Source organism: Rhinopithecus roxellana, chromosome 2, assembly GCF_007565055.1.
Source record: "Rhinopithecus roxellana isolate Shanxi Qingling chromosome 2, ASM756505v1, whole genome shotgun sequence".
Classification (NCBI taxonomy): domain Eukaryota; kingdom Metazoa; phylum Chordata; class Mammalia; order Primates; family Cercopithecidae; genus Rhinopithecus; species Rhinopithecus roxellana.
In genome coordinates this window covers 109,101,135-109,118,636 of record NC_044550.1, presented here as the reverse complement: position 1 = coordinate 109,118,636, position 17,502 = coordinate 109,101,135, and the positions used below count along the sequence as shown (strand labels likewise).

At 41.6% G+C, this 17,502-nt stretch overlaps 1 protein-coding gene across 7 annotated transcripts in view; it reads right to left on the bottom strand.

The window, feature by feature from the left end:
* CENPU (centromere protein U) overlaps positions 1–15,330 on the bottom strand; it is a 42,066-nt gene extending 26,736 nt beyond the window's left edge. For 6 of the 7 annotated variants that reach the window (XR_749559.2, XM_010377930.2, XM_030918761.1 and 3 more), the window contains exons 1-4: positions 15,148–15,330; positions 12,086–12,134; positions 10,102–10,219; positions 7,172–7,277 (exon numbers count right to left, since the gene is read on the bottom strand). Coding sequence is in view for 6 of the 7 variants with exons in the window: in XM_010377930.2 (XP_010376232.2) it covers positions 7,172–7,277; positions 10,102–10,219; positions 12,086–12,134; positions 15,148–15,197 (323 nt within the window). In the remaining variant the exon portion in view is untranslated. Of the gene's footprint in view, positions 1–7,171; positions 7,278–10,101; positions 10,220–12,085; positions 12,135–14,453; positions 14,598–15,147 lie in introns of those variants that run through there. The other variant, XM_030918746.1, reaches the window with a different exon arrangement.
* Positions 15,331–17,502: the final 2,172 nt, after the last annotated feature.

Here is a 17,502-nt window from a genome sequence, read left to right as displayed (position 1 = left end):
ACAGTGAATAAAATTACTTTAAAATTGAGAGGTTTTCCTTCAAAGGGTTCACTGTCTAGTAGGAAGGCCAAAGATAGTGCAGAGTGATGACCTGGCAAGCACCTGACAGAGAAGATGATGTGGAGACACGGCTTGGGTATTAGGAAAGGCATCACAGTTATGACACTTGGCGGTGACTGGTAAAAAACTTTTTTCAGGAAAACAAGTGTGGAGAAGGACATTTAAAGCAGATGGAAAAGTTAATGTAAAAGCATGGTGGTGTAAAACAGCCCGGCACGTTCAAGAAACGTGTAACAGAGCACGGATAAAATGTATTTTCTAAGAGAAGATAACAAACGCTCAGGAAAAGCCAAAGGCTATGACTGAAGGGCTGCAGGGTACCCACATGGGCATGCTGCATGGATCTCCTATGGTCAGCGCCAGCCTCCAGCTGCAGTGTCTTCTAGATCCACTGCAGCACCTTCTGGATCCACTGCAGCATCTGGGCAGAGGCTATAGCTGTGGGCAGTCTTTAGCCAACAAGTAAGTACAGTAAGGGTCTAGGGCCTCAACGTTTCTGCCTGATACAGACCAGGCCTCGTTTTAACAGTCCTCACTCTTCCAGAGCTCTGCAGTGGCTTGTTCAGAACTGTAGGCACTGCAGTGCAATTTGAGGCCATCTCTGCCCCATCCTGCTTCTTCCAACTTTACCCTTCACAGATATCACTAATAAACCCCTTCCATTCCTAACTGCCTCAGTGTCTACTCACCCAAGGATCTAAACTGGCATGGGGGCCCTCTATGCCATGCATACAGGCAAAGGGGAGCCCTAACAGGAGGTGGACGTAGGAGTAAGACGAGACTGGGGTTTCAAAAGATCACTCTGGAAGGTGTATGGGAAGGTAGGCCAGAGGGAGCTGGCACGAGAGATAAGGACACCAGACAGGAAACTACCGCAGGAATGCTGGTAAGAGTGAAGTCCCCAAACCATGGCAGCCACATGGAGGTGGCAGGGGTGTGGAAAGGAAAAACGGATTCTCAAGGTAGTCACAGGCCAGAAAAATAGGACTGGCCAGACAGAACATACCAGGACTGATTCCCAGATTGCTGGATTGGAGGGGACTGGGTGAATGGCAAGACTATTAACCTAGAGAATACCAAAGGAGTTCACCGACACTAGATGAGAAGGAAAAGGAGCTCAGTTTTGCCTTTGTTGAGTGAGGTGCCTATGGGCATCTAGAGAAATATGGCCAATGTGCAAGACATCTTGGAATTCAGGAGAGGGTCTGGACAACAGACAAACTTGAGAAACAGTGGCACACAGGTAGTTAAAACCGTGAACGTGAACTGGGGTTGGATGGAGAAGAGAGGGCCAGAGAAGAGAGGGCTGAGAACAGAATCACCTACACATAAAGAAAAATAAACAGGAGAGGAAACAGCCAGGAGCAGGATGGCTGAACACAGGGCCCCACTGATTGTCCCCCGCAGGAACACCAAGTTTAACAACTATCTACACAAAGGGAGCACCTTCACAGGAAACAAAATTCAGCTGAGTACACACAGTGCCTGTTTTTGACTTCCTATCGCTGAAAGAGGCACTGAAGAGGGTAGGAAAGAGTCTACAATCGCTGACGCTACCCCTTCCCCATCTCCGACAGTGGCTGCATGGCAGAGAATCTGTGCTCTTAGCAGGAGAGTGCAGTGATTTTGAAGCTTTGCTTTGAAATCAGCGCTGTCCTGTAGCAGTGGAAAGCAGAACCAGGCTGAACTAAACTGATGACCACACACGGAGGGAGCATTTGGACTAGTCCCGGTGTGAGGGGAATCGCCCATCTTGGCAGTGGGAGGTAGAGCTCTGACAAGCCTTGCCACTGTGGGTTCAAGTTCTCTGGGGCCCCACGTGAGCCTGAGGGTCAGTCTAGGCCACAAGGATGGCAACTCCTAGTGCTGAGCTGGGCTTGGAGCCAGCAGACTGTGGGGGCATGAGACCTACTGAGACACCAACCAGTGTGGCTAAGGGTGTGCTGGCATCACCCCTCTCCTAGGCACAGGCAGCACAGCCCATGGCTCCAAAAGAGACCTCTTTCTTCTGCGAGAGGAGAGGAGAGAGAAGAGTGGAGAGGACTTTGTTTTCCATCTTGGATACCAGCTCAGCCACAGTAGCACAGGGCACCAGTCAGGGTCATGAGACCCCCTAATGCAGATCACAACACCTAAGTCCTTTCAAATATCTGGAAAGCCTTCCCAAAAAGGATGTATCCAAACAAGCCCAGACTCCAATGACTACAATAAATACCTGACTCTTCAATGTCCAGACACTGATAAACATCCATAAGCATCAAGACCATCCAGTAAAACATGACCTCATCAAATGAACTAATTAAGGCACCAGGGACCAATACTGGGGAAACAGCAGATACGTGACCTTCTAGACAGAGAATTCAAAATAGCTGTTCTGAGGAAACTCAAAGAAATTCAAGATAACACAGAGAAGGAATTCAGAATTCTATCAGATCACTTTAACAAAGAATTGAAATAATTTTTAAAAATCAAGCAGAAATTCAGTAGTTGAAAAATGTAGCTGACATACTAAAGAATACATTAGAGTCTCTTAATAGCAGAATCTATCAAGCAGAAGAAAGAATTACTGAGCTTGAAGACAGGCTATTTGAAAATACAGAGGAAAGAAGAGAAAAAAGAAAAAGCAGTCATGAAGCATGCCTACAGATCTAGAAAAAAGCTTAAAAAGGGCAAATCAAAGAGTTACTGGCCTTAAAGAAAGGTAGAGAAAGGGGGGTAGAAAGTTTATTCAAAAAGGTAGTAACAGAGAACTTCCTAAACCAAGAGAAAGGTATCAATATTCAAGTACAAGAAGGTTATACAACCAACACCAAGCAGCTTTAACCCAAAGAAGACTACCTCAAGGCATTTAATAATAAAACACCCAAAGGTCAAAGATAAAGAATCTAAAAGCAGCAAGAGAAAAGAAACACATAACTTACAATGGAGCTCCGATATGTCTCGCAGCAGACTTTTCAGTGGACACCTTACAGGCCAGGAGAGAGTGGCATGATATATTTAAAGTGCTGAAGGAAAAAAACTTTTACCCTAGAAGAATATATCTGGTGAAAATATCCTTCAAACATGAAAAAGAAATAAAGACTTTCCCAAACAAAAGCTGAGAAATTTTATCAACTCCAGACCTGTCCCAAAAGAAATGTTAAAGGGAGTAATTCAAGCAGAAAGAAAAAGACATTAATGAGCAGTATAAATCATCTGAAGGTATAAAACTCACTGGTAATATTAAGTACACGGAAAAAGATAACACTGTAGCTGATGTGTGTAAACTACTCTCATTGTAAGTAGAAAGACTAAAAGATGAACCAATCAAAAATAACAACTTTTCAAAACATAAACAGTACAATAAAAGTAAAAACAAAAAGTTAAAAAGTGGAGGAGCAAAGTGAAAGTGTAGAGTTTTTATTAGGTTTTTTTTGCTTGTTTATGAAAGCAGGGTTAAGTTGTTAACGGCATAAAATAATGGGTTATATGGCAGTACCTGCTAGCCTCATGGTAACCTCAAATAAAAAATACAACAAATACATAAAAAGACCAAGAAATCACACTGCCAGAGAAAATCACCTTTACTAAAAGCAAGACAGGAAGGAAGAAAAGGAAGAGAGGGCCACAAAACAATCAGAAAACTAATAAAATGGCATGAGTAAGTCCCTGCTTAGCAATAATAACACTGAATGTAAATGGACTAAACTCTCCAATCAAAAGACATAGAGTGGCTGGATTGGGGGAAAAAAAAGACCCAATGATTTGTTGCCTACAAGAAACACATTTCATCTATAAAGATACACACAGACTGAAAATAAAGGTACGGAAAAAGATATTCCATACTAATGGAAACCAAAAAAAAGGGCAGAATAGCTATACTTATTTCAGACAAACTAGATTTTGAGACAGAAACTGTAAGAAGAGACAAAGAAGGTCACTACGTAATGACAAAAGGGGTCAAATTCAGCAAGAGGATACAACAATTTTAAATATACATGCACCCGGAACACCCAGACAGATGAAGCTAATATTATTAGAGCTAAAGGGAGAGACAGACCCCAATACATTAGCTGGAGACTTCAACACCCCACTTTCAGCACTGGAGAGATCTTCCAGACAGAAGATCAATAAAGAAACAGCAGACTTAATCTGCACTGTAGACCAAATGGACCTAACAGATATTTATAGAACATTTCATCCAACAGCTTCAGAATACACATTCTTTTCGTCAGCACATGGATCATTCTCAAGTACAGACCATGTGATGGGTCACAAAACAAGTCTTAAAACATTTTTAAAAAACTGAAATATCAAGTATGTTCTCTGTGGAATAAAACTAGAAATCAATAACAAGAAGAATTTTGGAAGTTATACAAACACACAGAGAAAAAGTGTTAATGAAGGACCAGTGGGTCAATTAAGAGATTAAGAAGGAAGCTGAACAATTTCTTGAGACAAATGATAGTGGAAACACAACATACCAAAACCTGTGGGATACCACAAAAGCAGTACTAAGAGGGAAGTTTACAGCTGTAAGTGCCTACATCAAAAAAGAAAATCTTTAAATAAATAACCTAATGATGCATCTTAAAGAACTAGAAAAGCAAGAACAAACCAAATCCAAAACTAATAAAGATCAGCTTTTATAAATAAATCTATAAATTTACCTCAACCCAATAAAGATTGTAACTTTGCTTTTAACTTAACAAGTAGCTCTTAAAAGTCATTTTAAAAAATGAGAAAAGCTGCATTTATACCTCAGAAGAATAGAAAAGATCAAGGATTTTAATACAAATCATACAAGTTCTAAAAGAAAACAGGAAGGGAGACGTCTTCCTAACTATGACTCAAAATCCCTAAACGCTAAGAGTGATAAATATATCACTGCATCTAAATAAAACTAAACATTTTCTATGTTGGAAAAAAAACACCACCATTAGGTGTTTTGTCAAAAGACAGATGAACCAGTTTAAAAAAAAAAAAAAAAAAAACTGTAACATAGGGCTAATCTCACTAATGTTTAAATGAAGTCATGAAGAAAATGACCAACATCAACTAAAGTAAAAAGGATATAAACAGTTTGCAGAAAGACAAATTTAAGACCTTTTAAATGATTGCTGCTCAATCATTCCTAAGAAGAATACAAATTAGAACTAGGCTGGGATAGCATTTTTGACCTATCACATTGGCAAAAATCCAAGTTTGATCTCACTTTGGTGGCAATGTGGCAATAACTATAAAAATGACAAACACACATTTCATTTGACTCAGAATTTCACTTTTATGACTATATCCTATAGATACACAAGCACAAGTGTGAAATGGCACTCCCAGTGGCACTGGGAGTGAGAGCACAGACTGGAAACAGCCTGACTGCCCGTTCATACGGGACTGGATAATCACACTAAGGAACACTCACGCTGTGGAAAGGGTAGGAGAATGAGAAAGCTCCATGTGTACTGACATGTAAAGATCTCTAAGATGTAGTAAGTGAAAAAAGCTAGGTAGAACCTATGCTGCCTTTTGTACACAAAAAAAGGGTTAAAATGTATTTCATATTTACTTTTATATGCACCAAGAAATTCTGGAAGGACATATGAGAAAATAATAAGGGAGAGGGAAGAAGTGGGTTCTAGGAGCTAGATGGATAGTAGACATGATATGAGGACTTACTATACACCTTTTTATATTTTTAAACCATGTGAATGTTTACTCAAAGCATTCCTCTTTAAAAATTACATTCACCACTGTTTAGAGTGCATGTTTTCCAAATGTATGACTTCTATTGATTTTCAGTAACATATAAAACTGGAGTCAGCCAGGAGCGGTGGTAAACACCTGTAATCCTAGCACTTTGGGAGGCCAAGGCAGGCAGATCACGAGATCAGATCAAGACCATCCTGGCCAACATGGTGAAACCCCATCTCTACTAAAAAATACAAAACTTAGCTGGGCATGGTGGCACGCGCCTGTAGTCCAAACTACTCGAGAGGCTGAGGCAGAAGAATTGCTTGAACCGAGGTTGCAGTGAGCCGAGACAGCGCCACTGCACTCCAGCCTGGTGACAGAGTGAGTCTCCAAAATAACCAAGTACTATAAAACTTCTCTAGTATAGACAATCTCAAAATGACTTCTCAGATTTCTGCCCAACTGGCATGTTTAAAACTGCAGTTTTGGCCGGGCGCGGTGGCTAACATCTGTAATCCCAGCACTTTGGGAGGCCAAGGTGGGCGGATCATGAGGTCAGGAGATCGAGACCAGCCTGGGTAACACGGTGAAACCAGTCTCTACTAAAAATACAAAAAAATTAGCTGGGCGTGGTGGTGGGCGCCTATAGTCCCAGCCACTCGGGAGGCTGAGGCAGGAGAATGGCGTGAACCTGGGAGGCGGGGCTTGCAGTGAGCCCAGATCACGCCACTGCACTCCAGCGTGGGAGTCAGAGCAAGATTCCATCTCAAAAAAATAAATAAATAAACACTGCACTTTTGATACTTGCTAAATACATTTAGTAACTAGAACTGACCTATTACCCAATAGAGGTCCATAAGTCAAAGAGCTGCTCTAGGTAACAACTTAAAATGAGTACTACAGTTATCGAAGCGTTCTGCATTATATAACTTGCTCCCAAGTTTTCTCTATGAAATCATTTTTATAGAGATTTTCCTGACCTATACGTTCACATAAATCTGAAAGACTCAAACCAATGCACCTGAGGGACAATGCATCTGAAACAGGCTTTGTATTGCTTTGTAATTATCACCTACCATATACAAGGAAACATCTCATTTGTGATAATTAAGAGAATTTGTAAATGAAAGAGACCTCCCAAAAATCACCTAAAATTTTATGCTCATAAAATCTTTCCCTCCTTTCTTATTTGACTCAAAGCTAAACGATCTTCCTAGGCATGATTTCTAGGATAATCAGGTATGAATTCTGTCAGTTATCACAGCTATTATAATTATCGTAAGTAATTGTCAATTATTAATAAAGTTTTTATGCCTCAGTTCTCTTGAGAAAAAGCATAACAAGTTGGCTCAAAGTATCTTAAAACGCTTTCTTTTTATTAGCTTCTATCTCAGAAATCCCATTAACCATGAATAAACAATCGCTTGAAATATACCAGTACCTTATTTTTGCTTCTTTTCCTGGAGGAGTTGAAGGGATAGACAGTCCACAAAGTTTGGAGAATTCTTCTTCATCAGCATATATAGCTGTGCTATGTAAAGGAGGATCTTTCAAAAGACAAAAAAGAAGACAACTTTAAAAGTCTGGCTATTTGGGCAATACTGAAGTTTATTCCCTTACAATGGAGTACAAAACAATCTTTGTTCAACTAACAAAATCAAGATCAATTAAACAGGCCACTTCCCAAATGTTTTTGATCTCACACCTCAACAATAAAAATTTTAAACCCTATCACCAACAAACACATGAATATTTATGAATAATAAACCTTTATTACCGCACTTATATGGAATTATTTTTGGTGTTTGAAACAGGGCCTCACGCTGTTGCCCAGGCTGGAATGCAGTAGTGCGATCTCAGCTCACTGCAGCCTGGAGCACCTAAGCTCAAGTGATCCTCCTGCCTCAGCCTCCTGAATAGCTGGACTACAGGCACATGCCACCATGCCCAGGTAATTTTTAAATTATTTGTAGAGACAGGGTCTCACTATGTTGCCCAGGTTGGGGAAATTTTAATGAGATAAAAATATAAATCAGAAATCTAACATTTTCTTTCCTCATTCCTGTCAGGTGTCATACACTCTGCATTAGAAACCACTGCATTAAACTATAAACTCTACAGGCCTAGAGAGGTCACCTCACAAAGTGCCCTGCATATAGCGGGCACACAGTATTTTTTAATGAAAAGCCCTTTGGGGAGATTCCAGGCCGCCCTTCAACTTAAAGCCTTTTGGAGAGATTCCATGCCTCCCTTCAACTTAAAAAGGAAATTCTGGCTGGGCACGGTGGGTCACACCTGTAATCCCAGCACTTTGGGAGGCTGAGGCAGGTGGACCACCTGAGGTCAGGAGTTCAACACCAGCCTGGCCAATATGGCAAAGACCCATCTCTACTAAAAAATACAAAAATTAGCCAGGCGTGGTGTGGAGGGGAGGGGAGCGCCTGGAATCCCAGCCACTCGGGACGCTGAGGCAGGGAGAATTGCTTGAACCCAGGAGATGGAGGTTGCAGCGAGCCGAGATTACACCGCTGCAGTTCAGCCTAGGTAAGAGAGCAAGTCTTTGCCTCATAAAAAAATAAAATAAAATATTCTGACTCAGGCTACCTTAAAGACATTATGCTAAATGAAATAAGCCAGTTACCAAAGAACCAACTATTGTATGCTTCCTTTTACATCAGATTCCTAGAAAGCAGAATGATGGTTGCCAGGAGTTGAGGGGAGGGGAGAACGGGAAGTTGTTTAATAGATAGAGCGTTTCAGTTAGGAAAGATTAAAAAGTTCTGGAGACGGATGGTGATGATGGTTGTACAACAATGTGAATGTATTTATCTGCTACAGAGTTAACACACTTAAAAAAGGTTAAAATGGTAAACTACATTTTACCACCCATACCCCCCACCAATACACTCACACCCACAATGAGGTGCTGGGATGGCTAGAATAAAAAACTCAGTAAGTTTCGGTGAAGCTGTGCAGAAACAACAACTCTCATACACTGCCATGGAATTATAAAGTCATGTAGCTGCTTTGTAAAACAGTTCCTTAAAAAGTTATAAATAGAATTACCACAGGACTCAGCAATTCTGCTCCCACTATATGCCCAAGAGAAGTGAAAAAAGCCCACACAAAAACTCATACACAAATGTTCACAGCAGCATTATTCATAATGGCCAAAAAATAGAAACCACCTAAATGTAACTGATAAATGGATAACAAGTTGTGGTATATTCAAACAATGGAGTATTTCTGAGCTATAAAAACATGTAGGAATGAAGTAGATATACACTACAACATGGACAAACCCTGAAAACACAAACTAAGTAAAAGAAGCCAGTCACAAAGGACCAGAGTCTAGGATTCCACTGATATGTACAGAAATGGCAAATCTGTAGAGACAGGAAGGAGATTCATGGCTGCCAGGGGCTTGAAGGAAGGGGGAAGAGGGAGTGACCCCTCATGGGTACAGGGTTCTCTACAGGATGATAACAATTTTCTGGAATTAGATAATGCAGACAGTTGTACAACCTTGTGAATAAACTAAAAACCAATGATGTGTACACTTTAAAAGGGTGAATTTTATGGTGTGAATTCATTTCCATTTTTTAAATTATGGGGTTTTAGGTTCAGATCTTTTAGATTTACATTTTAGACAAATAGCACATTTTTATCAAGTCATAATAAAAGACATTATTCTGGTGAATATATTTCACCTTATAAAATGTATAGTATTTTCTTTTATTAACAAAAAATTAAACCAAAGCCTTCAAAATTCTCTTAAAACTTATTCCAGCAAAAATGCCTGACTACTACAGTTCTAGATGTGGGGGCACATGGCATTTTCTCTGTCATTTCTGGCCTCTGGAGTGCCCAGTGACACAAGCAGCTCACCCTGACAACTCACACGTTCCTGGCCAGCCAGGTACTGACCTTTTACCTCATACTCCAAGGAACACAGGTGAAGCTCTCCCACTGGCTCTCCCAAAGTATCCCCTGCCTCCATGAGTTTAGGACAAAGGAAAATTACCCATACTCTTCTCCTCCCTAAATTAATGGCTCTATCAAATGTTAGAATGAAGTAAAAAATGTATTCTATGTTCCTCTTGTTACAGAGTACTATAGTAAGTGTCCTCATGTGACTGGATTGTTAACGAATACCACTAGAAGAGTGCCACCACTTTAATAATGTTCTTAGTTTCAATGTACCTAGACGTGAGAAAAATTAATTCAAATTATCAAGTACTCCCCTGAGAATATTATATTTACATGCAGGCAACTAATTTTTATATTTGAAGATATTTCTATTTTTTATTATATCTGGCCTAAATGTTGTTGCTTTAGAGTTATGTTAGGATAAAGATTTAAAGTACTAACCAAAGGTCTCATCAGGTTCTTCATCTTTCTCATTTTCACCCAGCCTGCCAATGCTTGAGACATCAGAATTATCAGGAAAGTCGAACACGTCAATAGGCTTGCACTTTTGACCAGTTTTCTAAAAGTGAATAAAGTTGAAGTTATTGAGTTGGCTCTCACAAAGAACAACAGGCTGATTTATGAAGCAAGAATATTATTGTAATCACTGCTGCCTAAGGAAGCAATCCTTAAGCATGGGGTGATGGATTTACTACCTACCCCGATTGGGTCATTATACCACATAGACATGTATGGCAAGATCAAATCATACCCCACAAATGTGTACAATTACAATGTTTCAGGTAAAATAAAAAGAAAGAAGCAAGCTAACACTTTTTGGGGACACAGACTCTTTTGATAACCTAAGGCAAGGATTGGCAAACTTTTTCTATAAAGGACCAGAAAGTAAATTATTTTAGGCTTTGCAGGCCATAAGGTTTCTCTTTTGACTACTAACTCAATCACTGTCATGTGAATGATGACAGTAACCACACAGAAAAGAATGAGCATGGCTGTGTTCCAATACAATTTGACTTTTGAACACTGCAATTTGAATTTAATATCATGTTCACATGTTATGACATAGTCTTTTCATTTTATTTCAACCATTAAAAAATGTAAAAACCATTCTTAGCTTGCAGGGATATACAAAAACAGGTGGCAGGCTAGATTTGGCCCATGGACCAGTTTGCCTACACCTCTGACCTAGGGAAAGTGATGGGTCCTATCTCCGGAAATATGCCCATATACCCAAAAGTTCATAAACAGTTTTAAGGGTACACATGGGTTAAAAACTCCTAAAGGACACCAGGGTTTACAGTTCAATATACTGATACACCCATGAAGTCTGCTACCCCAAATCTAATGAAACATGAAAACATATATAAAATGAGACAAACTTTCATGGTAGTTCCAGAAAATGTGGAAGGGTAGTATTAACAGATATGAAAATAAGAAAATTCTGGCAAGTATAAAGGAGGTAAAATAAAATTGGCAAACCATATACAAACTTGACCATTCAGATGCCCCCAGTAAAAGAATCATTCCTGGAGTGCTTGTGGGTGGAATGCAAAGAGAGCTGACAGGTCTTCCAGCCCCTCCCAAGGCATAGGGGGCCTCCACCACATGTAAGGCACTGCCTTGCAGAGGGAAGGACAGGAAAGCTGAATCCATTCCAGGCACTCTGGGCTTCCAGCTAAGGCTGGAGCTTAGCATCTCTCCGATGCACACTGGACTTTGGCTACCAATGGCAGGGGCAAAGCAGGACAGCTGAGAGAAACCCACCCAAAGAACCCGCGAAGTAATGCTGGGGTGGGAGCAGAGCGCTGAGCAAAATTCTGCAGGGGGATCCCAGAGGGGAAGAGAGCTATCCTCTTCAGGCTGGGGTTAAGGACTATGCAGGACAAAGAAAGCCCAGGGCAGAACAAGCAGAAATAACTCCTTCCAGGGTGCCTGACACTGTCATACACTGTTAATGTGAGATTACGATGTCAATCACACAAGCCACTGGAAAAAATATTGGAATTAGCAATCAAGAATGTTAAAGAAATGTACACACTTTAACATACATTTATTCTAAGACTCTATTCTAAAGAAAAGTAAACCTGTAATGTGAACTAAGTGGAGTATCATGAAATTATAAACAATTCTTGAAAAGTACAATGAGAAATGGCTTTAAGTTTACAGCATTGTACAATTTTTACATGAAGCCTATTATCTAAACGAAAATAAAACCAACCTAGGCTTAGAAATAAAGGAAATTCTAAAACATTAACAAAAGTCATTTTATCCACTATACTGGAAAAAGTGTGAGGAAAATGAACACACTTTTTCACTACAAGAAACACTGAACTTGCCAAGTGAAGTCTACAAAACTGAGGTACCCAAAAAATGTTATTTTGTACTGTCAATTTTGAGAAAACCACAACACAAAAAGATAACTTACATCTTTCATGGAACGTGTTCTTTCTAAAGTGTTCTTCGAATGTCTTGCACTATTAAACAGCAAAAAAACCCACAAGAGTTAGGAAATAGTTAAAATAACAGAGAAAACACCATAGTTATGATCCTTTCCACACATTTTTACCCAAAAAAAAAAAAAAAAGAACCCATATTCCACAAATTTATTTTTTATAGGTCAAATCCTATCACCAATGTTATAAAATAACATACCTCTCCCCCTCAGGGACATGGAAAAGTTGGAATCCTGCTGTTAACTTTTTCCCTGAGGCCTTAATCAATCAGCAGTGATTGACTTTCTCTGCAGAGCTGAACAAAGGGGAGGTAGGCTAATGCTAAGTCCGGACACCTGCTCCATCCTGTGCCTGGCTCCCGTACGTCCTTTTCCCATTTAATTCTAACAGTCCTATAAGGTAGAAGTGAATCCCATGTTACAGATGTATGCTTGCCCACAGCAACACGGAGCCAGGAGGGAGACAAGCCTGCATTAAAATTTACATCAGTTCAAATCCAGGGCCTGCCCTCGACCTCCCTTCACACTCTCAGTTGGGCCATAGCTTCAAATGATAAAGTTGTATATATATCTTCAACAAGCTTCAAGGAAACAGATGTAACAATGGTGACAAGAATAAAAACGGGAAATAACAGTGGCAGGAATTATATATTATTATTACTAATAATAGTGCCAGGAGTCAGTGAATATGTACAGACTATCCCCCACCAACCAGGCATCATACAAGAGTACAGGAGGATACTCTGGAATAATACAGTACATAATTCCTGACTTTAAAATATGCCATGCAGATTGTAGCCGTATTTTTCTCATTTGTAGATAGCAAAATCAGCTTAGTGAGTCTAAACCAATGTTTTAGTATACTTTTATTTGATATCATTTCAAGCTCACAGAAAAGTTGCAAACATAGTACAAGGACCTTCTGTATGCCCTTTACTCATTTGCTGTGTGTGTGTGTGTGTGTGTGTGTGTGTGTGTGTGTGTGTGTGACTGGAGACACTGTGCACCTCCACCCCTAAATACCACAATATGTCTTTCCTAGAAGGGCATTATCCTGCATATTCATGGTACAATTTCTAAAATCAAGAAATTTAACATTGATACCATAATCTGATCTACAGTCCATACCTAAATCACATCAATTGTCCTATAATGTCCTTTTAAGATTGCCAGGCCAGCATTTTAAAAAAACAAAAAAAGGAAAATATAAAATGAAACATTGCACTGGATATACTATGTTCATAAGCCTTTTGTTTTGTTATGTGTGGATGTGTGGGCATGTGTACTAAGTGTGATGTAAAACATCATTACTGTGAATCACAGTTTAAAAAAAAAAAGTTAGAAAACTGTTCAGAGCGGTGGTTCCCAGACTTGAGTGTCATCAACATTCTCAGCAGGGCTTGTGAAACAGGTTGCCTGGCACCACCCCAGGAGTGTATGATTCAGTCCCTCTGGGGTGTGGCCTGGGATTCTGCATTTCTAACAAGTTCATGATTTATTTACTTAACTCATGAAACCTAAGGAAGAAGGTAGGACAAGTATTAGTTTTATGGCAGTTTTATAGATGATGATTCCGGGGTTCCTAAAATTTAAGTGACTTATCAAGGGTCACAAAGCCAAGTAACAGAAACACAACAAAAACTAGACCACATAAATTTCTTCATCTAAACTCTTTGAGCTGTCTTGTCCTTTCTCGGGGGAAAAAAAAAGTCAAGGTTCCTCCTTGCCTTAGGTTGCAGTCAAGGTGGGGCTTCTGAGAGACAGAAACCTCTGTGACAACCCACAGGTAAAATTTCTGGGCCAGGCGCGGTGGCTCCCGCCTGTAATCCCGGCGCTCTGAGAAGTCAAGGCGGGCGGATCATGAGGTCAGGAAATCGAGACCATCCTGGTCAACATGGTGAAACCCCATTTCTACTAAAAATACAAAAATGAGCTGGACGTGGTGGCTCACGCCTGTCATCCCAGCTACTCTGGAGGCTGAGGCAGGAGAATCGCTTGAACCTGGGAGGCGGAGATTGCGCCACTGCACTCCAGCCTGGGCGACAGAGTGAAATTTCGTCTCAAAAAAAAAAAAAAAAAAAAAATTCTGTTGTATGTGCATTAGTGTGTTTTGGGAGGAGGCATGAACAGATTTCATGAGTCTCAAACCCAAAAATGTTAAAAAAATAAAATAAAATAAAGACAAAAACCACTAGCCTTTCGGATAAACTCTTTTCAGCTGAGATTCAAGGCTGACATTCTTTTCTAATCCTCTTCTCCACTGGCCACAGGAGTCGGGTCTCGGTTTCCCCACCTAGCTGCCATGTCCTGCTCCAGCTTTCCCCCCTAACCCCGCACCTACCAGCACCACCTTCCCCAGGCATCCTTCCCCGCCCGGGGAACTCCTGTGCTCTTCAGACCGTCTCGGCGTACGGTTTTGTGCGCGGTCTGCAGCAAGCCGAGAGCCTTCCCGCCAGATCCAGGCCCGGCCTCGGATGGCCACTGGCCAACGAATCAGCGGCCAGCATTCTAGAGCGCGTTTCGCAACCGACCAAACGCACGCTTGCTTTTGACAGACAAAAACTGCTCGACCCATCCCGAAGAAAGGCGAGCGGCAGCTCGCTCCCCCAGCCCGACTTGTGCTCCAGTCTGTGGCTTGCAGTACGAAAACACCAGGGTCTTCAAAATAAGAAAACTGATTCCCAGAGAGTAAACTCCACTAACATTAAAGTCTGGCAAATCGTAGGCAATAAGTATTTGCTGAATATTTTGCTTCCAAGCCAGCACTTTGACACTCACTACTCTGGACGGCACTACTACCCCCCCACAAAACGACACGACACTGGTTAACGTCTTCCCGCCCGCCAGGCCCGTGCGGGTGGGAATCCCTCTTATCCCCACTAGTCTGACGAGAAAGCCGGGGACCCGGGCGACTGGCCACTCGGGCGAGCTCCACAGTGGAGCACGAACAGCGCCGGGAGGCGCAAACCGCGGCCGGCGAGGAAGCAGTTCAAGCTGGTCTCCGTCCCCGCGCTCTGAGAGTCGGCAGTACTTACCCCTCAGGCCTGTGACGCCGCGACCGCCGATGCCTCCCCCGCGGAGCCATGATGCCGCTCTCCGCTCCCGCGCGACTGAAAGCTCCCGCCAAGCCCCTTGCCGCTCCGAGCAGCCAATCCGGGCCGAGCACGCGCGCGTGCGCAGAACTTCCTGAGCAGGCCCCAGGCTCTTCCCCGCCTTGGAGCGTGAGGGAAAACTGGGCCTGGCTATCACACCGCAACGGAACTGAAGTCCATGCCGCACAACCAGTTGCCTACGGTCCATGTCATGCCAAAGTTTTCCGGGCTTTCCTTCCATCCGCATCGCCAGTTTTCCAGAGCCCGAAAGCCCCGGAGCCACGTGGGACCGCCCCTTGTGGGTGGGGAAAGGGGAGGAGCTAGTGTCCTGGAGTCAGTGGGCAGGTAAGTGGGTGGGCGCAGACCAGCGTTCGCAGCTGTTGCCGCTGAGGCCGCAGTCGTCTTGACAGACCCACAGGATTTGGCTTCCAGCCCCTGCTGCCTTTATCAGCTGTCTGAGCTTTGCATGTTACTTTACCTCTGTCCCAGCACCTTCACTTGTAAATAATCAGGGTTCCTTTTGTTCTTTTATTTTGTTTGTTTAAAAATGTGTAATGCAGAAGAAATTGAACCCTTACCTTACACCGCGTATAAAAATTAACGCAAAATGGATCAAAGACCTAAATATAAAGGCTAAAATTAAAATTAAAACTCTTAGAAGAAATCAGAGCAAAAGCTTCATAACATTGGACTTGGTGGTATGATTTCTTGGGTATGATACCAACAGCAGTTTGGGATGATGAAAACGTTCTGGAAAGAGTGGTGGATGGATGCACAAGGTGAACGTACTTGATGCCACAGAACTGTAAACTTACAAACGGTTAAAATGCTAAATTTTGTTATGTATATTTTACTATGATAAAAAGTTACGTTTCATGCATATAAAAGAATATAACATGTGTAATGTAAGGATAAAAACAAACATCTGTGTAACCAGCACTGGATGGGGATATGAATCATTATTATACATAACTCTTAGGTACCCCTCTGAATGGCACCCTCCTCCTCCAGAGAATAACCGCTCTTCTGATTTTATGTGTATCATTCCTGTGGTTTTCTACCTTGATAAAGCCCCAAATGATGTATTGATTATTGCATGTTTCTAAACTTTATATGATATTTGGTAGGTATTCTGCAAACGTCCTTTCTTACTAAAGTTATTGCTTTTTTTTTAATTTTATTTTTCCATAAATTATTGGGGTGCAGGTGCTATTTGGTTACATAAGTTCTTTTTTTTTTTTTTTTTTTTGAGACGGAGCCTCGCTCTGTCTCCCAGGCTGGAGTGCAGTGGTCCAACATTAGCTCACTGCAAGCTCCACCTCCTGGGTTCATGCCATTCTCCTGCCTCAGCCTCCCAAGTAGCTGGGACTACAGGCGCCCGCCACCACGCCCGGCTATTTTTTTTGTATTTTTAGTAGAGACGGGGTTTCACCGTGTGAGCCAGGATGGTCTTGATCTCCTGACCTCGGGATCTACCCGCCTCAGCCTCCCAAAGTGCTGGGATTACAGACGTGAGCCACTGCGCCTGGCCGAGTAAGTTCTTTAGTGGTGATTTGTAAGATCCTGGTGCACCCATCACCCCACTGCACCATATATGTTGTGTTTTATCCCTTGCCCCCATCCCACTCTTCCCCCTAAGTCCTCAAAGTCCATTGTATCATTCTTAATGCCTTTGCGTGCTCATATAATTCTATTACTGTTAGATGTATCTGCAATTGCATCTAAATCTGCATGTAGCTGCAGTTCATTTATGTTCAGTCTTTGGAATGCATAAGTAAATACTCTATATTTTATTTATCTGTTCTCTTGTGTGTGGGTGTATCAGTTGTTTGCAGTACTTTGCTGTTACCAACAATACAGCACTGAACACTTATAGGAAGTTTGCCGGGGACATGTCTAAGAGCTTCTCTAGGGATAGATTCAGTAGGGATAGTACTGCTATGTAGGATACAGAGTTCAGCTTTCCATGATAATACCAGTGTTTACACATTGTAGATTGTACAGTTTACATCCTCCCCCGCCCCACTGGCTCCAAATACTATCAATATTCAGCATTTTAAAGACTTTTACATTGTTTATCCAGTGAGTTAAAATGGGTTTCCATATGGGCATCCTGTTGGGTTTTGGTTTGCATTTCCCGTAAGTTGATCATCTTTTTTATTGCTTATGGGCCATTCCTATTTCCTCTTCAGTGAAATGCTTGTTTACCTGGAAATCATGTGGGCAACTGCCATAGAAGGGAATCACCTGTAAGGTATTAAAGGTAGTTCCCTGTGGATGGGTAGAAATAAGTTCCTG